The following is a 23,981-nucleotide window of genomic DNA, read 5'->3' on the forward strand; positions in this document are numbered from 1 at the left end:
GTGAAACAAACAGAAGCTGACATGGTGTCATAGAAAGAAAATTGTGTCGGGCGGTGGTGGCGCACACCTTTAATCCCAGCACTTGGGAGGCAGAGGCAGGCGGATTTCTGAGTTCGAGGCCAGCCTGGTCTACAGAGTGAGTTCCAGGACAGCCAGGCTTACACAGAGAAACCCTGTCTCGAAAAACAAAAACAAAACAAACAACAACAACAACAACAACAACAAAACAAACAAAAAAAAGAAAGAAAATTGATTTGAACAAATAGGTTGCGGACTTTTTTCTGATCATGTCACATTTAGAACATAGATATTTTTTCCTTTTTTGTCATAAGTTAATGTTTTATTTCTTTGTAACCTGCATATGAAGTGTTTTTTATGTCATTATGGGATGTTGACACATTCTTTTTCTTGGTCCCCTGCTTCTCTCAGCCCAGTTCCGTCCTACTGTTCCTCCCTTTGCCACAGGAGCCCTTTGCTCTGTCCCCTTCTTTGTACACCGTCTGTGTATTCTGCTACTCTCTTTTTTTTTCTTCAGCTCAGCCCTTTCTAGTTCCATAACAACCCTCACATATACAAGATTAAAATCTAGATTACAAATACGAGAGAAAGCATGTAGTATTTGTCTTTCTGCGTCTGGGATGCTTTGATTAATGTAGTGATTTCAATCCCATTTGTTTTTCAGCAGATGTCATGATTTAATTTTTCTTTATGGTCAAATAAAGTTGCATTGTGTATATGTACCACATTTTCACATTTTCTTACATGCTCATAGGTTGATGGATTTCTAGGCTTGTTTTTATTTCTAGCTGTTAGTAATGTTAGTAATGTTAGCTGCTAAATGTTAGTAAACGTGGGTAGGTAGTCATTTCTGTGGTAGGACTTTTAGTAGACTTGTTGGAGACTCAGTCTGGTGTAGCTGAGAACTCAGGTGTCTTTTGACCCGGCACTTAATTTTTTTTGGGCCATCTATAAAATGAGAAGGTGGAACCTGGTTACTTGTACTGTTTTGATAATGCTTTCTTTGTATTTAAGTTTAAAAATCAGCTGCAATTTTCAAGAAATGAATGGAATATCAAGATTTATTGAATAAGTTTAAAGGAACTACTTTATGATAATAACCACATACAGAAAAAGAAACGTAGTATATTAATCCCTGTTAGGTCTGTGGAATAACTTGATAATAGGTAAATTTCTTTATAAGAAAAATTTGAAGCTTCATAGAACACAGCAGACAAAGAATACAACTAATGGGAAACTCCTATATGATTTAGAGCAGTGTTTCTCAGCCTGTGGGTCCCAACCACTTTGAGTGGTTAAATGACCCACAGGGGTCGCCTAAAGACTATCAGAGAACAGATATTTTCATTATGATTCATAACAGTAGCAAAATTCTATGGTTGGGGGACACCACAACATGAGAGAGTGTATCAAAGGGTCGCAGCATTAGGGGGTTGTGCTAACCATCCAGAGAGGGTAGGTCATATAATTCACTGACACACTTTCCTTTCTGGTTGAAGAAAAACCATCGGCCTCTATTTGGTTTAGGATGTAGTTCACCAGTCGTCTTGGCTCTTTTCTTTGCGTTTTGATACCTCACCCGTAATCTGCCAACTTGTCTCTGTAGATGTGATGGTCTTGCCTTTGTTCAGGAAAGAGTGTTTAATTTATACTTGCCCTTTACCTTCCTTGTTTTCAAGGAGGGGTGTGAGAATATAGGCCTCCGCGACACAGACAATAACCATTAGATTCCCCATGGATCTGCCCCATGGTGGTTAAGTAGTGAACTTTACTGCCAACTTTGTATTTTCTTGTATTTCCTGGGCTATAGCTATTAAAAAATGGAGGTGAAATTTTGTATGTATATAAATCATAAAGTGGTTTAATCAGTAAGTATTGTCAACTCATGTGAATGGAGACTTTTCTGTTATTTAAATTAAGATTTTAATTAAATAACATAAAAGATTTTTTTCTTCAAAATGAACTGTGAATGAAAAGTCTGAGTTGTAGCTCGGGTTTTATTATGTTCTTCGAGTTTCATTATTTTTGCATGCTCTTTTGTCTTTAACTCTTCAGCTGAGAAAATCTGCATACTGAGGAGGTGACTGTGACATGCAGTTGCAGTTGTGACACAGCGGGTAGCGTAAAGCATCTACTAGTGGACACACACTTCAAGAATTGATTTGTCTATATCTTTATTTCTATATCCATATAATTTATCATGTACTTTCAAGACATTAAAAACCTGGTTTTAGTGTAAAACCAGATCTTCTAATATGACTGATTACCAGAAGAATCAAAATAATCAGAGGCTAAATAATATTATTATATGTAGGCCCACTCTCTTGTGTTTGTCTTAGAAAATCTTGATTTTTACTTTATTTGGGAAAGTTACCCCAACTCTGTTCTTTACAATATAAAACTCTATAACAAGAACATTTTATAGGCAACAGCATATAATTGTATAGCAATTTCACCAAAAATCCATGTGAATATAGATCATTCTGATTGTATTTACAGATAAATGTTTAACTACTAAAACTGTGAAAGCAACATTAAATGTTTAATGAGAAGAACCTTATGAGTTGACAGTTAATACCTTGACGTTGCTGTGGTAGTGAACAATGGAAAGAATGTCCTGGCGCTTGCTTTTCTGCTTTGCTTTAGTTTTCCTCTCAGCCTGGCCAACCCCAGAACTTAGTACCTTTACATAGTTACTCAGACCATTTATTGGTGATGAACACATGTGGGTTGTGACCCCTCACACAAATCTCTGTCTCCAAAAATATTTACAATTCAGAGTGGAAGCAAAATTACAGTTATGAAATACCAACAAAAATAATTTTATTGTTGGGTGTCACCACAACATGAGGAACTGTATGCAAGGGTCACAGCATCAGAAGGGAACGTTGAAAACCACTGATTTTGAGATTATGTCATCCATGTTTTATAGTTTCTGTGATGGGTACTGCCAGCCCTTTCTGCAGAGACCCCCATTAACATTGGACTCTGTAGAAAATTCTGACCCAAGCATCTTCCTTTCTACCAGGGATGCAAACAGTGTGAATTGCATTCCTTCAGCTGCTCTGGTAGGGACCAGAGTAAATACTGATGCTTTATACCTTTGTAATCATCGATATGGAAAATATGTCTGATTACAATTCTCCTCTTTAATAATTGCTATGTTGCTAGAATATCTTGAACTGGGCTTAAAAATTGTGGGATTGCAAAGTAGAGTTATAAACTGTTTTGTACTTGATCCAAGTTAAGTTACTAAATGTTGACGAGCATAGTTTTCAATCCAGTTCTTTGCTCCTATTCTTTTAGTAGTTATTGAGAGATATTAGAAATTTAGAAAGGGAAATTGAAACCATGATCAGTAAGAATTATAAAATAGCATCTCTGTTACTTCTTAAGTTAGGAAAGCAACTATTTCTTCTCTGGGAGATGCAGGAAAAGAGCTGTATCTTATTACAGCGTGTTCATTATTGTCATTGTCTTAATTATTTGGAGAAAGCCTATTAAACCAAGGAGATACATGCCAATGTCAAACTTCAGGTGAGAGTCTGGTTTTTTAGTGATTATGTTCTTACTTGTTGATCAAATCCTAGAGAGAGCATATTTGTGGTTAATGTAAATGTACTTGAATTCCACAATCCTTGAGAAAAGTTAGTGGAGATTTTTATATAAGAATATGTTCTTACATTTCCCTATTTGACTCTCATAAGCTTTTAAAAATATTAGTATATGGAAAAAGGACACAACCTTTTTTCCAAGGTATTTGTTCTGACAGTAATGACCAAGATTTTGAATCACCATCATCACCATCCTCCTCTTCCTCCTCTTCCTCCTCTTCCTCTTCCTCCTCCTCATGTGAGGACCCAGTGAGCTATTTTGAATAAGAACCCTTCATTTAAATTATTGTTTTCTACTTTGTAGAGACTTCAAGAATACTTAGGTCCTAAAAAAAAAAGTGGTGGCAATGCAGTATAAATTTTATTTATTCCCCAAACTGAAGCTATAAAGTGACCTTTCTAGTGCTGGATATAGAAAGTGAACTTTTTTTGTAGTGCTGTTTCAAAATTAAAACTCATACTTCACTGTCAGAAATATTTAGGAAAGAAATTTATGAGCCGTGTTGAGGAAATTGGCAGCTACATTATGCACACTTAGTCACTGGAAAGTTTGTTTACACGATCCAGCAGATGAACACACTGGCTAACAATTAGTTTCACTCTTAATCGTGACCTTCACAAGGATGTTCTCAGCAAGAAGACGGCATTGCTTCCCCCCATGACGGAGTGATAGGTTAAGCTGAGTTGGCATGTTGCAGATCTGGAGGTGGCAGCAGCTCTTCAGAGAAGCATCACAATGATGCAGATCAGCAGTAGACATATCAAGATGAGACAGAAATTGATAAATAGGTTCTGGAGATTCTGACGTGCTTGCTGAGGCATTTCAATAGTCGAGGCTCTCCTGATAGCTGAGCGAGTGAGGTATTGGACTTTTTCCATGATGCCGGGAAGGCCAATGTAGGAAGACAAAATTTTTAAGTGGTCAAGAGAAAGATAAAACGTTGACAACAGGCAGCCAAATGTGAGCTGTCTTCTTTTAGGAGGCCTGGAATGTAAAAATAGTAAATGGATTAGGTTCATAGGTAAACCTGTTCTCTGGATAGATAAGCACAATTTTGCACCAGTTCATGTTCCTCAGTGCTGAATTTTATAGCATCCACTGTCTACAGTCCCCATGGCCTCTCTGCTTCTACCTCTCATAGCTAGTGTTTCATTGTCCTGGGTGAGCTGGAGGCACTATGGTTTTGGCAGCTATTACTTGATTTATGGAATGCTTGTTCAGTCTATTTCCTTGGTTACTTGTTTTGTTTTTATTTATTTTAAGCTGTTTCTCTGTAAACACAATTGATATGAACATTTATTATTATAAATGTTTCAGAACTAATCTCATAAAAAGAAATGCATATAGTAACATATCTTGGATTTTAATTTTAGTCCAAAATAAAAAATAAAGTGAAAAGTTAAATATGAAATAAAAATCAGATTCTAGCCACTTGCCATTCTCCTGTATGATTTATACTTTTGTATCATACAGTGTATTTAATCCTATATACATCTTCCCGATTCTTCCCAGATACAGCCTCTTGGTGAATGTCATTTTAAACAACACTTTAACCAGATGTTGTTGAGTACTAGAGACTGCCAAGCTGGGAGGGCATGGCAGGGACTATTGTTCTACACTGTCACAGATAGTTCCAGCTCTCAGCTCATCTTGCTTACAGGAGTGGGTTTGTGTCTGGCCTTTTCTTAAAAGCTCCTAAACTATTGCTGAATATGTAAGGTTCAAAGCTTTGATAATTAATAAATACAACAAAATAAAGCCTATTAACAGGAAATTAACTACAGGTTTAAGTGAATTGTCTAGAGGCAGTGGCTACTTTTACTTTGAGATTATTATTGTTCTATCACTAACATTTTATTTATTTATTGTTTGCAGACAGGGTATTGTTTGCAGACAGGGTAATCCCGACTAGCCCAAAACTGACTACCCAGAACAGACTGGCCTCAAACTAGAGGCCTCCTTTCTGCCTTTGCTGACTGAGTGAAGGGATTACTAGGGCTAATACTTTTTAAAATTTGTAATTAGAATACTCTTTACAATTAGTTTTAAACCAAGAAGAATAAAAAAAAAAATCTAGCGCTAACAGGATCTACTGTATTGGTAATCATTGTCAGCAGATGCCACTATGCACTCTAGCCGCCAGGTTTGATGTTCTCCATAGGCTCTCAGCTCGTCCTGCTGCCCCATACCTGAGACAAGTGCTGAAGAGAAGGGGTTGGGAAGGGGAAGATTTGTATCATGCAGAACCAGTTAGAACTTGGTCTTTTTTTTTTTTTTTTTTTTTTTTTTTTTTTTTAAAGAAAGAAACCTCGTTATATGACAGTCAGATGCTATAGTTCCCAGTTCTTCAACTTGGTTCTATTATATTTTGAATTATGTAATAGATTGGATGTTCATTTGGCATGTATCTCTGTCCTTCATGTATATATACTTTTGATCAGGAACCAAAAAGATTGAATTTATATCAAACTGTTTTCAGGAGTCAATAGTAGCACCTAATGTTTGTCTAGCATGTATTTATTGTTTAGGGTAGGTGGCTGAATTTATCCATAGAAATTTCAGTTTAAAAGATGGGAACTCAAACCTGGCATATTTAATTACTTTTATTTGAATTCTCCAGATAAAATGCTATAGAAATAAAGTAATTTTCTTAAAAAAATGCAACCATCAAGTAGTGTGTGCTTGTATTAGTTTATTATAAATCTATGTAATTTATAGTGTTAGAGAATTTATATATTTGACAAGTCTATAGGAAGTTATATAATGAAGTATAGGTATAAGAGAAATAAAAATGAGCATTGATAATTCCTGTTTGAGCCTACATATGTTTATAGTGTTTCAGTGGTTATTAAAAGGTGGTTCACATCTATAATTCCAGTATGTGTGAGGCCATGTTGGATTGTAAATTTGGGTGTGGCCTAGATACAAAATGAAACTGTTAGCACACGCACACGTGGAAAGGAGTGAGCTTTTGAGTCATTCATCATAAAGCACGCACAGCAACCATTCTCTATCCCCACATTTGTGATTCAGTCACAGACATGTCTCATTTCTGTAAACACTGGACTGCCTTTTGTGACTGTGTCTTTTGCACATGTTGTTCTGCCTCTGCCTGGAATGCCACACTTATCCCCTTATCTCTCGATTATCAGACAAAACTGAGTTGATCCTTAAAGCCCAGTTTAAATGCTACGTTCCGATAAGATCTTTTCAGTTCATAAAGTAGAATTGTTAACTTTACTGAGTTAGTATTAAGTGTTGCTAAGTCAGGATATCTGGCTAAGTATGTGTCTGTGTCCCCAACTTGGGCTTCTAGTTTGTGAGTGAAGGAAGCAATGTTTATTCTGTATCTCTGTGCATAAAATCAACATGATTTAATTAAGTCAAAAAGTTGAATAAGATTTTTATGACTACAAGTTTTAGAAAATGTTAAAAGGCTGTGGTGAAATCACCATATTAACCAATTTGATTCCTAGGATTTGATATTGGACATTGTGCATCAGCACAAATGTAGTTCCTAAGTCTTTTCTATCATGATGAAGAGAACATGAGAATATGGCTTAGAAGGACTTTCCTAAATCAATGGTTTCTTGTTTAGCCTAAGATTAAACTGAATTAGGCTTCGCACAAATGAGCTACAAAGAGATGTGCTGACAACTCTTGAAAATATACTTTCAGGGGCTGGTGAGATATGCCTCAGTGGATAAGAGCACTTACTGCCTACCCACAGAACGTGAGACTGGTCTCCAGCCCTCATGTGAAGCTGCTCACAGCCATCTATAACTACCTCAGAGAACAAAATACCCTCTTCTGGCTTTTTTGGGTACCTTCACACAGTGACAGACTTTCATACACACACACACACACACACACACACACACACACACACACACACACACACACACACACACACTTAATAAAACACACAAATAAAAAAAAATCTAGAATAAAATAAAATTGATACACTTAGAACATCATGTAGTAGCACTTTTTATTGAAGATCTGTTCCTATAGAGAAATTGGATATACAGGACACAGTGACCAGGCCAAAAACTAATGTGTACTTGTCATAATTATTAAGTGATTTGTAGCAAGTTTAAAGTAATGGCTAAAACTGAGTGTATATCCGCTTTACATAATGAAATGTCCATGTACCCATGTAAGGTTTCGGCTCAGTTTATTCAGTGGTGCTATAACTGGGATTCTTTTCTGGGTTTCTAAAGGCTGTAGGGGAATAAGCTCCGTTCCTCCATGGTGGGGCTTCCTTTCACATGCTGAGAATTGGAATACCAAGAGTTAATTAAGAACAGTGTGGACCTAGTTTGGAGCTGTGTTGTACCCTCATATAGATGTCACAGTTTGTAACCTGGGGTCAGGTGGTCACCCTCTGTTCTATACTGACCACTACTCTGTGAGTTTGGAAATTCTGTAGTCTATTCTATTCTTATAGCAACACTAAGATTGGATAGACAGTGCAGAAAAATAGCATCTTTAGTGTGCTCAGAGATAGTGTAACTTTAGCCTCCTGTGCCTGTCTTAAAAAGGTGACTGTGTACGTTTATTGAGTATTTACTAGAGACAGAGCCTGTTTACTTATAGACTAATTTAAAGTTTAGTCTTTCTGACTTTTGTACCAGAGTGCTGAAAATACAATGTGTGTTTGGTTGTGGGAAATACAAGATCCTGTCTTTTAGTTATGGAAGAAGCAGAAGAGTACCCAGTGTGTTCTATGTGTGTGGGATCTGGTCTCATTTTTGGAAGAATTGAACGCTATCACCAGTTCTTTACTTTTTCTAGTGGAACCTTATATGGTCTATGGTCTCTCTCTCTCTCTCTCTCTCTCTCTCTCTCTCTCTCTCTCTCTCTGTCTTTCTCTCTCTCTCTCTCTGTCTTTCTCTCCTTTCTTTCTTCCCTCCTTCCCTCCCTCCCCCCACCTCCTCTCTCTGTTTAAAAAAGTTAAAATTAAAACTTAAGAGATTAAGTTCAAAAGTATTATTTTTTTTAATAGAAGGAGGAAAGAGGAAAACTACAGGCAACAGTAGTCCTGAAAGTGTCATACTGCCAGGTGTGGTGGCTCATGCCTTAGGTCTTATCACCCCAGAGGGAGAGACAGAGGGGCAGAGGCAGAGGCAGGCCCAGCTCTGTGAGTTTAAGCCAGTCTGGTCTACATAGCAAGTTCCAGGGCAACCAGGGCTATACAGTGAGACCCTCAAAAAACAAGCAAACAAAAACCAATCATATCCTTTGTTAGGAACCTGTTGGGTAGAAGTCATCTGTATCAAACCATGCAGGAGTCCTGAACTTTGTCTACAGTGAACCTACTTCAAAAATATGTTATATCAACCAGCTAGCTTAAGAAAGTTCACTGTGATAAAGTTCATTTAAGACTGCTGAATTGTAAACTGGGAAGTTCCTTTGTTCCAGGCTTTGTTGTGCAGACTGAAGCTTCAGAGCATTTGAACCTCCTTTACCTGGTTGTGATAAAAATTGTGTAACAGAATGAAATTGGACCAATTAACATTCTGTTTAAAAATTTCCCTCTGAAATTAGCTCAGTGTGATTGATGTTTTGTCTGTAGGTTTATTTTTATTGATGTATATTTATTTTACATGTGAAATTAAACATATATTTGTTTGAATTAACACAGCCCTGTTTTTGGACTATGTAGGCTAGGCTGAACTTAAACTTACTGTGTGTCACACTGTTAGTCTTGAACTCTGCAGTCCTGCTTTAGCCTGGGATTACAAGTGTGTGCCACCACTAAAGTTTTTTTTTTAACCTCATACTGAAGCTTCAGAGTCTGTAGTGTTTAAAAAAATAGGGCGTAGGGAGAGAGTACTGGGGAAGTTCTAAGGAAAATTGAGTGGTACTTAGCAAATACACTCCTGCTAACATATTGGAGTGATGCACTCAACTCATTGAAAGCCCTGAAGATGAAGTATATGCTCCAAAGCACTAGAGGTCCTCAGTTGACCATGAACTCTACTGAGGGGGCAGAGCACATGCACGGGTGCGCGCGCACGCACACACACACACACACACACACACACACACACACACACACAGAGGCTTTATTTTTATGTGTTTATTTAGTAATGCATGCTTCAGAATTGTGTTGGGTAAGGAAACTGAAGTACTACACACTCTTGAACTGTCCAAAGACACTGCTGGTTATCTGCCATGCTGCTGTAATTTAGAGAGATTATGTTTTTCATTCCTAACTTTAAATTTTTGCTTTTGTTGTTCTGATCAATGTGTGAGTTCCTATATTAGATAAAAATTATTTTCATAGTATAAATAACAGCGTAAGATTCTTTCGTTCAGGGACCCTGGAAACAGTGACCCTGGGTAGTTTGTAGATGGTAGAATGAGTTGGTAAGACATTAAATGGATGGAATGGAGGGATGGAACAACGTATTAAATTCTCTTTATTAAGAGCCTTTGTGCAAAGTTATGGGCAGATTAGTCTGGTTCTTAGATAACAAGCTTAAATGGATCAGAGGTATATTGTTATTGATGAAGCAAGCTAAATAATTGGATATTTTAATTTGATTGATTGTGGTATATTAATGTCTGATTATTTTGAACTTTGCTGAGTGAACTTCTTGCTTGAAAGCTAAAGACTTCAATAACTTTTTATGCCTGACTTTGAAGATAATATTTAGAATATCATACAGAGTAGTAGATGCCACACTTAATGGATCTTAAATGAAACAGAGGAATGCTTTAAGTTAGCAGTAGTTTACATCCGCATTTTCCCGTAAGTGATCATTTCCAGGGTTTAGCACTCACTTTACTGCACCTTGTCAGGATGATGATGTGTCTTAACCATGCGAATCACTGAATGAAATCAGATGTACAAATGGCCTCTCCCACAAGAGAGAAAGTTATGTGTGTGCTTTGTTTTAAAGTATGTACCTTTATAAACAAAATACTTCAATGTCACCATTGAATTACATGGTTCAAACATTCTGGCACTGTGCTTTATATTGACAATCTTAACCCACTAAAGATGCAGAATTTATATTTTTTCTAGAACTTATTTACTTTTTTGTAACAAATTGTGATGTAAGGAAATTCTAGTGTAAAGAACCTCATTACCTACCCCTTACTCCACTGAAAAACCTTCGCACACACTATTGAAGTTTGAGAATGTTATTTGATAGACATTAAGGTAAAAATGCAGGGACCAAAGAGATGGCTCAGTGGGTAAGGCACTTGCTGCCAAGCCTGATGTCCGTCCCATGCTTGATTCCTGAAACCTACATGGTGGGAGGAAAGAACTGACTTGTACAAACTCCTCTGACCTTCACACACATGCAATGGCTCTCTTTCTCTTTCCCCCTCCCCCCAATAGATAGATAAATAAAAAGGTAAAAAAAAAATGCAGCAATATGCCAAATAAACTTGGCACCAAGTGTCATCTGTATAATATCAAAGGAAACATATTTTAGGGTTACAAAATTATTGAGAGTCTGGTTAGGGCTCCTTGGAGTTAAAGCACATACTAGAAATGTTTTTACATGACAAGAATCCTGTGTAGAAGACAGCTGTGTTTGTCATAAGCAGCAGAGTTAGAATTACAGGAATTGAGAATTACAGAGGTAAGTTTTATTTAGCATTTAAGTATGATAAGAATATAAATAGTAAAATAAAAATCTGTTCTTTTCTGTTATCTAATAGATTTAAGAGTGAGAAAACATTTAATAGATTGAGATTTGTAACAAATGGCAATAATAAAATTTTTGTTGCATATCCATTCCTAGATATTTTCTTTTACTTCTAAATTCATGGCAGGAAATTAGGAAGACTGGAAAGTAAAAACTTGACAGAGTATTCTGTTGTTAGATGAATATACACTCATCAAATTTCTTTAGAAATGTTTGTATGCTTAGATGCCCTTTTTATTTTTAAAAATGTTGAATTATTTTTCTGTCACTTAAAAAAGACTTCTGTTTGTTTTAAAAATATCTAACTTGTTCTTTGTAGCATTAAACTAGAACAAGCCATTCTCTTTATTAAAATAAAAGTTCTAGAAGCGTTTAAAAGTTGACAGGAATTTTAGAGAGTAACTGTCTTAAGAGCATTTGAAAAGTAGTTCCTATTATCTATTCTTAAAAGTCTCTTATTGTCTCACCTTTAGAACCACAATGATATCATCAAGTAAGTGTACTCCCAGTGTGCATGACCCCTGGTTATAAATAAGCTGAAAATCAGCTGTCCCCAGCTGTAAATAAGTGGCCTAGTCCTGTACTGTGCTTCAGCAGAGCAACACATAACAAATGAAACCATTGCTTTTGTTTGAAAATAATTTGCCTCTATCACCATTTATGCTAATATAATTAGAGAGGGTATGTGAACAACCAAACTAATTAGTAACCAAAATTTAAAGATTAATAGAATCTCTTTTAAAGTTGTCAAAATTTCAAATGTCAGTAAATGGATACAAATTTATTTAGAAATTAAGCAGGTTCTTTTATTATGGAGCTTTGAATTGGAATTTGGGAGTTAGAACTCTTTTAAAAGTTTAGTAAGATTGAGTTACAGAAAGTAAGAATGTCCAAAGTCAATGATATCATGTCTTACCTTGGCTTCTGTGATCGTCACAATGCAGAGTATTAAGTTGTATGAAGTCTTATGGGAGCATAGCTGGGCAGTTTTCTGTTCCCAGGTTTATGGGAACAGTTGTAGTAGGTGGAGGAGAAAAAGTATTCTAGGGAGGTCTTATGACATCACATAGGAATTCTAACATGTGATTGGCTAGCTGTGATCTTATCACAACCAGCCCTTAGAACTTATCTTACTTTATGTTTGGAAATGATGTTAACACTTTGTGCTTCACTTTTGGTTTTTAATTTAAAAATGTGTATCACAGATACCTGAGAATAAAGTAAGCTTGAAGATACAGCTTCATAGTAGGTAGCTCTTTTTAAAGAGTTACACATCTTCAGACACACTGCTGTTGGAGTGGAAGAGCTAGAATAGTTTTGAAGGAATGCAGGTAGCTTGGGAGGGATGATGTAGGCTCAACAAGGGCAGGGTCAATGGATCCATCCTTGGAGAGCCTTGCTTGCCAGAGCAGCAAACATTCTTAGGTGATATTTGATGCCTTTCCCTGTCTTATTTGTATTTGTGCTTCATATCTGTCTGGGTATTGCTGTCTAGGTATAGGTGTATATGACAAAACTAGGCTAATAATTACTTTGAGTTTTGAAAAAGAAAAAGAAATTTATAGTTAGATGAAGAGCAAATACATTTAACTTATATTTTCTTCAGTTCAGATTTTAACCAATGTTCTTATGAATGATTCCACATTTCAATAGGTATGTATTATCCCCAGAAAGATGCAATTTATAAATTTAAAAACTTAAGAGTTTTTTATAGCTACATTGTATCTTCACAAAAATGAATAGATTTTTAGTAAGCTGATAATGTTAAGAGTAGCTTTTCTAGAAAGAAAGAGCTGCAGGTTCCTGTTAGCCGTATAGCAGTGAGGTGGTGTTGACCAGATTTTCAAGTGATGAAATTTAAGTGTTGGGTATTTCTAAAAGTTTTTGACCTAATATAGCATTTCTTTTTTTTGTCTGAAATGTGAGAAAAAGTTTAGAAAGTTAAATGTCACTTGTAGGTGTACACTGGCTTTGAGTAGAGCGGAGTCATGCTACAGAGCTGGCTGGGCATGTCATGCTGTCTCCTACCGAGCGTCACTGTTTTTATGACACATGGATGTAAATCAGCACATGCGGGGATCCCGAGTTTTCAGTTTCACTGTTTAGTTTTAGAGAACCTATGTGTAACTCTTTAAGTGCACATAGCAGAGTAAACTCAGCCTCCCTCTCTCTGCTGTGGGTAAGAACAATGTACTGCAGCTGCTCATGTGCCCTTAAATGGATATGATCTTGCCTTCTTGCAATGCAAGACGAAACCTTTCTCTTCAGCAAATTTCTTGTTGCTTAATAGGTTAGAGAAAACGAACTGAAAAATATTTTCTCAAAGAAAGTCTATAAACATTATTTAGGGACATATTTACCACATAAAAGTAAAGTGCAGACTATGTTATTGCAAGAATTCCCTCTCACTGTGTGTAGAGCCAAGAGCATCAGTATTTGCTACTTTACTGTACGCCTTACAACAGTTTTCTTTCTGTCTTTACATCATAAAAAAATGCATTATCGGTTACAAATAACTGCTAGTAATGTGAAACCTTAGAAAGTGCAGTGGCTTACAGTAGCTTATCAAAGGTAACTCAGGTGGGAAAGAGCAGAGGAGGTTTGGGGTGGAACTGAGTTTAAGGTATAACTCCTGGGACAACTGGCATATTCGAGGGCAAAGCCATCATTTGGACTTTGCTCTCATACAACTGCATCTATCAACAAATGAGTTCTAAAGATAGTTATAAGTTAATTATTCAGGACTGCAACTACTTTTCCAAAGTCTGCTTTGTCTGGCAAATACATATATTTATTTGAGAATGAAGCTTAGGAAAAACAGAATTGATAATACTTGGTTGGAGAAGGTAAGGAATTGCTGCAAACTTAATAAATTTTACTTATTTTACATGTTTGCAAGTTGATTTAAAAATACATATGGCGAGTTAGCAGGAGAAGATGTCAGTCTTATTAAATCTAGGTTGTAGAAGTGGAAGAGGTTGAGTGGATATCGTGATTACTACATTTCAAGACAAACTATGAAAACAGAATATATAGCCTGAAAGTAGAATGTGGATCTAAATACCCAGAAGCTCCTCTATCAGTTAGATTTATAACAAAAATTAATATGAATGGAATCAATAATTTCAGTGGGATGGTGGACGCATGGAGCACACCAGTTACAGCAAAATGGCAAAATTCCTATAGCATTAAAGAGTTAAGATGTCTTATGATGCCCAAAGAAAATACAAAGCTTTCACAGCTACCAGAAGGACACATGTGCAACAGGTAATTTTAGTGGATCTCAAACTCATCTTAAATTAACCGCCTTCTACTTATGATTAAATAGCACCATGCACAATACCCACACATTAAGTAAAGAATTGCAGCTGGTAAACATGACCTGGGCAATTGTAAGAATATGTTTAATATATGTACACCTATTATGTTTTCAGGTAATGAGAAGTGCCGCTCACTTTTTCTTTCTCTTAAAGCACTGTCATTTTAAACATGAACCTGAAGTACTCAAAGTGGAATTCAGGTTTTCAAGACAGAAGCATGGCAAGAGTGTCAGATGACCGTGGAAACCTTTGTTTTTCTGAGAAGTCTCAAGAAGGAAGAACAGAAATGGCATGGTTTATCCATCATGTTTAGAGCTGCAGTTGGAGTTGCTTAAAGTAGCAGATGGAATGACTAGTCACCAACTGTGTTCATTCTTGAAGCGGTGTGGGTGCTAACTGCTATTATCAAACATAGTTCAGGATTGGTGTGATACCTGTATTTATAATAAAAAGATATTTGGGGTTTGAATTTCTGTTAAAAGCTGTTCCCATTTGTTACGTGTAACCGACATGATAATTTGTTTACAGTCTTTGTCTAATAAAACATGCTTAGAAGTTTTAAGTGAAGTCAACAAAAAGGTGTATAGATATGTGATTTTGAGATGAAAGTTAGTCTTAAAATGTAAATAAAATTTGGAATGTGTCTTCAGAATAAAATATGTATGACACAAACACACACCTGAGGAAGACACTATGGGGTTCTGACAGTTGAAAACTGGAATCTAAGTTACATTCTATAGATGTGTGTGAAGATCAGGGTCCTTTAGGTTTGCCCTTTTTGGGAGTTAGCTATGCTGCTCATAATGATTTCTATGGAGTTTTAGGAATTAGTTTTTGTTTCTGTAAACACAGATTGTTTAGTAGAAACATCGGTCAGTTATTGTGTGCTGTTGGAAAACTGCTCCACTTGAGTCTTGGAAAACTTGTACAACTATTTGTCAGTCTTCATTTGGAATCACTTATCACTGAAGTCCATTTTGGGCACATGACTCAAAGAAATGTGTGGAATGGTATTGCGGCTGAGGGTTAGCAACAAGAAGTGTACACAGTGATGGTCCCAGACTGCGACAAGTTATCCATTTCATGTTAGTGCTCAACGTCCTTTGCCTTCAGAACGTGAGCTGATGACATGGCCATAGATAGTCATGGCTCAGGCCCTTGGACATGCTGTGGAAGCAGTGACTTGTTTTCACTGACCTCTCAGTGAAATGTTTGTTTATTCAATCTTGTTTTCTGCAGAGCAGGTAGATTTATTAAGGGAAAGTAGGAAAACTCCCAACAGTGGGAGGAGCCAAAGTGAGGATAGCCCTGTTTATTCATTTTTGACTGTAGATATAAGCTAACAGTGGGAGGAGCCAAAGTGAGGACAGCCCTGTTTATTCATTTTTGACTGTAGGTATAAGCTACTACGATGCTGGCGGTACATTTGGCTCTTGCTGTAGAAACTGCAGGTAATTTTATAAGGTTTAGTGTCAGAATCTGTTGATTCTCCATCCATGGATCCAACCAACAACAAAGAGAAAGTAATTCAGACATGTATACAAACCCATTCTTTTATTATTACATAAATAATAATTTGATAGCTACTTATATACAATTATATAACAATATAAGTCATAGAAGTGATTTACAGTATATAGAAGGATGTGTATAGTTTTGTGCAAATAGTGTGCCTGCCATTTTTATAAGGGACTTGAGCATTTGCAGATTTAGATATTCAAATTAGGATCTGGAACTAACCCCCAAAGATACCAAAGGAAATCTATCATGCCAACTTGAGGTGTGTATACCTGTTTCCTATATCTTTGGAGGTAGCAGCAGGAAGGGAATGAGTTTCAAAGTCATTTGTAGCTAAACAGCAAGCCCAAGGCCAGCCCAGGCTACATAAAATCCTGTCACAAAAATCAAAAAACATAACTTAAAAAATGTAATGCACTGACAAAGCACATATATTACTGTGTTGCAACATTATTTTTAAAGAACATTAATTGAATTATAACTTCTTTTCCAATTTCACACATTTTGAATGAACACCTTTATAGAGTTACGGCAGAGTAATGCAGTGTTTCTATATGCTCTCCATCCAGTTTCTCATGTTAGCATTCTCCATTAGTATGGTGTGTCTATCTCAACAATTGTGCAGATGCTACCAGGTATTTTTAGTAATCTCATTGCTTAATTTGGATTTTACATTTTTTCCTTAATGTCTCTCTCTTTTTAAAAAGTTACATTTAGTAATCATGTCTCTTTTCTGCATACTTGGTTCTAACAACTTCTCCAACATAATGATCCTGATAGTTTTGTAGAGTAATAAGATATTCTGTATCATCTCCCCAAGTCCTGACTGCTTCCTCAATCATCCGTCTGGTTATTTTACATTTACCCTGTTGTCGTCTGTCTATTAGTTTATCTGCTAGATGAACTGCAAGCTTTTTGAGATCCAGTTCATGAGCTCCTTTTATTTGTCATTTATTCTTTTTTCTTTACCTGTTTTAGGGAATAAGGTCTCTTTATGTATCCCAGGGTAGCCTCAAACGGTTCTCTTCCCCAGCGTCCCTAGTTCTTGCAGTTCAGGAGTATGTAGCTGTTGTTTATTCTTTATATTACAGTCATCTGGTGCATAACTGGCCTGCAAGGATTTTTAAATTCTTATTGAATGAAGAATTAAACACATTGGGAAAGATTATCAAATGATTTTGAGTTACCTTGTAGAAATATTAGGGAAACTCTCTTTTAATGCTCATTTAGGGGAAAAGAATATAAATTATTAAGACACATAGAATAGTAGAATAATCAAAAACTAAATGTTGTTATTACAAAAGGCAAGAAAGACCATGTTGAAAATAAATCCTGACTTATATTTTATTTTTAAATTAAGATTTTTGTTTTCTTTCTTCAGTGGATTTGTACTATTTCTTGGTACATTACTTTTTAACATTGGCCCTCTCTCACACACATAGTTATAGTTACACAGTGTTTAAATTTAGCTTTTAGTTGAATATACATTTTACTTGAACAAAAGCATGATATCTCCCTGTCTGTAAGTCCAGCGCTTAGAAGGCTGATGGAAGAGGATGTTGAGTTGGAAGGCAGCCTGTCCTACTAAAGGAAACTGTTGCAAAAGGTTACAGATAAGCAGATAGGCCCTTTCCCACAAACCCCCAAAGCACTAATGTTAACAGTAACCTTTATGAAGCATTCCAATCTTGCTGTGTTTCCCTAACTCCTTACTCAGAGAAATGCTTGCTTTGGGTTTATTGCATTTATTTCTTTGCATTCATCCTTAGTTATACTTTACAAAAATTTATTTATTGTGTGTATTTAGACACACAAATAGCACACTCTTGAATGTGTGGAGATCATATGGCATATGGCTTCTCGGAATTAAACTCAGCTCATCAGGCCTGGTGGCAAGCATCTTTACTCTCTGAATTATATTGCTGGCCACTGTGCTTGATTTTGAGACATGTTTGTGTGCTTCCTAGAAGGATTTTAAAATTTATCTTCTTATCAAGTACACTATCATTTATATAGTTCTTAACATTGAGTATGGAGTGTGTGTGTGTGTGTGTGTGTGTGTGTGTGTGTGTGTAACACTGAGGGTTTAAAGTACAATAGTGGAGGAAAAGGAAAATCAGTTTTTCTGGAAACATTTTGACAAGAAATTAGGGTAACAAGTGGTGATTAAATGTAAACAATTTAAATATTTAACAACTATCTCAAAGTTGTGGTTTTTTTTTTTTTTTTTTTTTTTTTTTTTTTTTTTTAATAGGTTAGATACTTCCTGGGGGGTTATCAAACTCCTGAGGATTCTTTTTTTTTTTTTTTTAAAGTTTGAGAATTACTGCCTTAATATTGAAGATTGGAGAAGAAAAGACAGAAAACATTTAAGCAATATTTTAAGTATGATCTGAGCCTGGGAGGACAGGAAGTCTTTGTGATAATAGGGAAGACAGGATAGAGGTTGTTCAGTGCAGACAGACAGCCCATTAGAGTGTAGCCTTAACGTTGATGAGAGCTGCGTGTTCACCTTTACAGTCAATTTTCTAGGTACCTAAAGGCCCAGACTTTTCATTTTTCTCAACTATCCATCAATTCTAGGCAGATTATCTATTTTCTTATTAAATATTACATAAAGACTGTATTGACATTAAGACAGGATAGACAGTTTTTGAAGAGGGTTTGTGTAGTTGTGCACCAATTTGTAAATATATTTTGTTTATTTTGAGTCTGTATTTTACTTACAGTATTTCTCTCGTCACATCCTCCCATTACTGCTCTCCTTCAAATTACGGCCTCTTTTTTTTCAATTGTTTCTGCATGCACATGTATATGTGTATATGTATATTTATATATGTGTGTATGTGTCTATACACACACACACACACACACACATACACACACACACACACACACACACACACACACACACACGTCTTCCTAACTAAAACCTACTGGGTTCATGTAATGTTCCTTGTATCTATGTTTCAGGCCTGGCAGTTTGGCACTGCACAGCGTTTGTGTGCCCTTCCCTGGGTAGGGCCACCTCTCCTACTGCCAGCTTCCCTCAGCTGTCTGTAGTGCTTTATGCAGGGTTGAGGCCTCATGGGCTGTCCAGTTTGTATGTTTGTTGTTGTTTTCTTGACAAGGTTTCTTTGTGTAGCCCTGGCTGTTCTGGAACTTGCTCTGTAGATCAGGCTGTCCTTGAACTCACAGAGATCTGCCAGCCTCTGCATCCCTAATGCTGTGATTAAAGGTGTATGCCACCGCTGCCTGGATAAAGACACAATCTCTTAGGAAACTCTGTGATCTTCTCTGGCTTTATTGTCTTTCTGTCCTTTCTTCTGCAATATTCATTGACCCTTAGACATGGTAATGTTTTGTAGATAAATCTACGGGGACTAGGCGTCATGACTCTATTTTGATTGGCTGTGACGTTCTGTAGTGGTCTCCATCTGTTGCAGTGATATTCACTACTGAGAGGTGGAGGGTATACTTATCTTTGGGTATAAGGACAGATATTTATAGATTGTTGTTTGGGATAATACTGGTTTAGTAAGTTGGTGGTTGTAGATTTTCTTTCAGTAATCATGCTTTTTACTAGTACTCTAGATATAGCTAGGTTTCCAGTACCCAATTTGTAAAATTTATGAAATGAATGCTAAGTGGTAGAAACACTGTAGTCCACTATGTGTTTTCAAGGAACATGTCTGTTAGTATACAACTAATATATCAGTGAAATATTTAATATGTGGAAGTTAACTGCACCAGAGTAAATTAACACTTCAGAGAATAAGAAAGGTCAGATTTAGGCATCATATGAGCAAAGAAATAGTGTCACTCATGATTCATAGAACTGCAGGAGAGGACAGTGCCAGTGCTAACAGAATTACTCCACTAGAAACCTCATGGTCAACTGAAAAATTACAAACTGGGATAAATTAAAGGTAAGGAAGCCTTTTTAAAATTTTAATTCTGTAGATTAGCTAAAAGGATCAATTTGCTTTTCTGAACCTTTGCCGTTTCCTTTAGCCCCTGTGTGACCATAAAGCCCACCTGTACTCAGCACAGGGACAGTTCTATTTTTGCAGAGGGATTGCTGCCTGATGCATGAGTCACCCACAGTGTTCAAGCCAATTAAGATAACTGAACTCAGTGTATTGACAGCTTTATTTTGACATTGTACATATGTCAAAATGAGAACAGATTAGAGATGGAATACATTTAAAATCTCAGATTCTCGGGACCACTAAGGAGAAAGGAAACATAATTTAAAGTTTCTGGACCTTCATGCTTACTCTTTTCCTACAGTTTATCTTTTAAAAGCTCACTTGTTGATGGCAAATAGTATAGCAGATATCCAATAGTTCTAGACAAAGAAGAGTCAAAACAAAAGACAATCTAGTAATTTATATGCTTCTATTAAAAAAATAGTTCATAACCCTGCTAAGGTTATGTGGACTCAGATTTGTACACAATGATCTAAGGTTTCTAGTGAATGGTGACTAAAAGAATCAGCAGCGGGTGAGCCTGAACTTTCCTTTTCTTTAACAAAATCAGTGAGAATGTCATATACATGGAGTGAGTACAAGGGTTAGCACAGTGAACTCGACATTTGTAAGGATATGCTAAAAGTCACTCAACTGTGACTTCAGTGTACAAGAGCAGCATCCTGGTCTGCAGCATTTTGAAGCAATTTGAATGCCTGAAGACTTTGCTTTTCTTTATTTTGTTCTATCTGTTTCATGTGATATGCTTCCTCTTATCCCTGTTGGTCTCTCCAATGGGGTCTGGTGTAGGAGTGCAGTCTGATCAGTTGTCTCGCAAGTGTCACGCTAACATGCTGCTTTGTGCTGTGGTTGTGTGTCACTCAGCGCCTCTTGATATTACTGTCAGTTGTCATTCCTGTCTCTCTTCTTTCTCAGCTCCTTTCCTTTATGGGGTTTGGAGAGTAAACTTTCCTGTACTGTAGCATTTTTTATAAGTAATTAAAGATCAGATGTTCTGATTACAGTAGACATCCTGAAAGTATTATTATATTTAAAAGTTAATTTTAAAATAAACATGCAAATTTTACAAAAATTGGTTTATAATTTATTTTTATGAACAACATCCTGGTTACTAGTCCAAGGAACTGTACTACATATAAAATAGAGTAAGAAATATCTCTGCCTTCATAATCCTTAAAAACAACAAAAACCTTCAAATTATTTGTTTATTGATTCTTCTTAGTATGAAGAGGTTTTTTTCTTGGTATGTTTGGATATTTTATGTGATTATATATTAAACACATATATTATAAATTTCAATGATTTTTTTTAGTATGGAAACATTTGTGAACATTAAATGTAATAGACTGAATTCACCAATCACTAAATATTAAGAACTCTGTTTTTTCCTCAGAAACCATAAACTGAATATAAATAAACAGATCAGTGTATCTCTTGGCTTTGTGAACTTTTTATAACTAAATGTTAGTTTATTTGTTGATAATCAGGCTTTAAATGAGTTTGACTTATATTTAAAATCTAGCTTAATATTCAAAAGTTAGTCTAGTAACTTTGGAGATATTTCTATATTTGAGAAAAAGGTAAATATTAGACTGCAATATGGTCTTAGTATATAATATATAGGCTAATTTCAGACTCCTCCTCCATCAGCCTCACTGTTGGTGGGATTCCAGTTATAGGCCACCAAGTCTGGCTTGCAATAATTTTTGAATGTCACTTTGAATATATAGAAGAAATATTAAACACCTCTAGCTGCAATAATAGAAAGCAACCAATATGTGGATAGTAACAAAAGCTAGATAACCATTTGACACAGCATAAAAGACCTTCCATTTTAATATAACCACCATTAATAGTTCTATTTAATATATTTTTGATATAGTTTAATGCAGGCATTATTTTTTGTTCTGGACACTGTTGTTATTTAAGTTTTTTCTTCTTTCTCTTAAATAGTAAAATATGGTGAAAACATGATGAAAAGATTTTGGTAATCTGAGTTTTAATAGAAAATATGTTGCTATTTCTGTTATAGCTCAGATTTAATAGAAGCTGTGTGTATTGTCTGGTATGTTGCTACTCATACTGTTCAACAGCCTATAAAATAGACCCATATTATATTAAAGACTTTATTTTGCTAATGTCTCTACTCCTGCCTTTTGAGTGATGGGGGTAGGGTGGGAAAATTCATGATTAACTTTATTTGAAGATGTAAATCTTTGTTTATTTAATCTTTTAAGGAAAGTGCTCTTTCATTTTGAGTATATGTGCATGCATATGTGTGTAGGTGCATGTGAGGCTGTACATGCAAAGGTCAGGGCTTGGCATGGTCCTTTCTCAGTCACTTTCTACCTTGCATTTTTAAATAGTGTCTTTCACTGAATCTGGAGCTCACAGATCCAGCCAAACTGGCTGCCCAGGAAACTCTCTAGAGAGCCTCTTGTCTCTATCTCCCTAGTCCTGAATTATAGGCATGTACAACCATGTCTGTCATTAAAAAAAAAAGATGTATTTTCTTTTCAGATTTGTGGATGTGTCTTTGTGTGGTTGTATATAGGCACCTGAGTATAGGAGCACAAGGCTTGAGGAGACAACAAGAAGGTGTTGGATCCACATGGAGTTGGAGTTACAGATGTCTGTGAGCCAGACATGAGTTGCAGTGATCTGAGCTTGGGGTCCCTGGATGAGCAACAAGCATGCCTAACCAATTAGTCTTTTCTCCAGCACTTGTGCCTGGCCTTTTTTGTGGATGCTAAAGGTCTGAATTCAGAACCTCATGATGCACGGCAGCTGCCTTACTTAGTAAGCCATCTCTTCAGCCCTTACTCCTCAAGGATATACCATACAACCTGTTTTAGGACTACAGTGGTGCCATGTTTCATATGTATCAACCTTTTCTTTGTTATCATTTAAATAAATACATGATAAATTAACACAGATGTAACCGAGATTGAGTTTTGACAGCAAACGATGTTTCTTCCTTTAAAAAATAGTTGAAGGTAATTTGTTTGTGTAGTGTTACTGTAGGGATAAAATCTTCTAAGGTTTTGTTTTCATGCACACATTTTAAAGTTAAGTGTGTATATGTTCATATTTTCCTTACTGTTTTCCCTACTCTTTGTGTATTTCAACACATTTGCATTTTTATTTCAGTAAAGTATATTAGGATGACAGGAGAGCATCAAAGAGTTAGGAGAAATAAATTGAAGAAATAAAAGCTTTTGAGCCAGCTGTGGTTGTGTACACCAGTATATCTGGCACTTGGGAGGCAAAAGTCAAGGTCATTCTTGGCTATATACAGTAACTTTCAGGCCACCCCAGACTACATGAGACCCCATTTCAGAAAATCAACCAGACAAATTAATTATCTTCTAACTTTTGAAAAAACAAAACAAAACAAAAAACAATCCTTAGAAGAATGGCATTTCCATTGGACAAACAGTTCCTTATGTAATGCAGAGATTTGAGGGGTTGGGGTCACTCTAATTGGAAGAGATGACTAATGACACTATCAAAAATGTGCTTTTACCTTTATTTTGTTAAAAGATGTAACATTACTGCACAGATAATATAGGCATAGTTGTTTCTACTACATTCACAGTTCTTTTTTTAATATCCTTTTCTTGAGTAAATAATATTGAATTGTGGTCTGTTTGTAATGTACTTTCATTTCATTTACTGAGCTTTGTGACTTTCTTTTGGCTGAGGTATCATTCTTTTACCAAACAGTTCTTATAAAGTGCTACTTTTGATAGACTATTTTAGGAAACAGAAGATTGTTTGCTGTGTTGTTTGACATGTTGTGAGTGATCCATGAGCCCAGGGACAAAGTCACATGAAGGAGAGAGATA

General features: G+C 36.0%; 2 protein-coding genes across 10 annotated transcripts in view; one reads left to right on the forward strand and one right to left on the reverse strand.

The window, feature by feature from the left end:
• The window catches only part of Cep85l (centrosomal protein 85L), a 114,183-nt gene that overhangs the window by 43,078 nt on the left and 47,124 nt on the right, over window positions 1–23,981 (forward strand). The gene's annotated exons all lie outside the window — the stretch shown is intronic.
• Window positions 2,176–12,380, reverse strand: Pln (phospholamban). Its single transcript, XM_034524701.2, has 2 exons — window positions 12,220–12,380; window positions 2,176–4,617 (listed from the first exon to the last, which is right to left on the reverse strand). The coding sequence occupies exon 2, from the start codon at window positions 4,509–4,511 to the stop codon at window positions 4,353–4,355; it is 159 nt and encodes a 52-aa protein (XP_034380592.1). The 5' UTR covers window positions 4,512–4,617; window positions 12,220–12,380; the 3' UTR covers window positions 2,176–4,352.

The sequence above is a fragment of the Arvicanthis niloticus genome, chromosome 20 (genome assembly GCF_011762505.2).
Source record: "Arvicanthis niloticus isolate mArvNil1 chromosome 20, mArvNil1.pat.X, whole genome shotgun sequence".
NCBI classification, from domain to species: Eukaryota; Metazoa; Chordata; class Mammalia; order Rodentia; family Muridae; genus Arvicanthis; species Arvicanthis niloticus.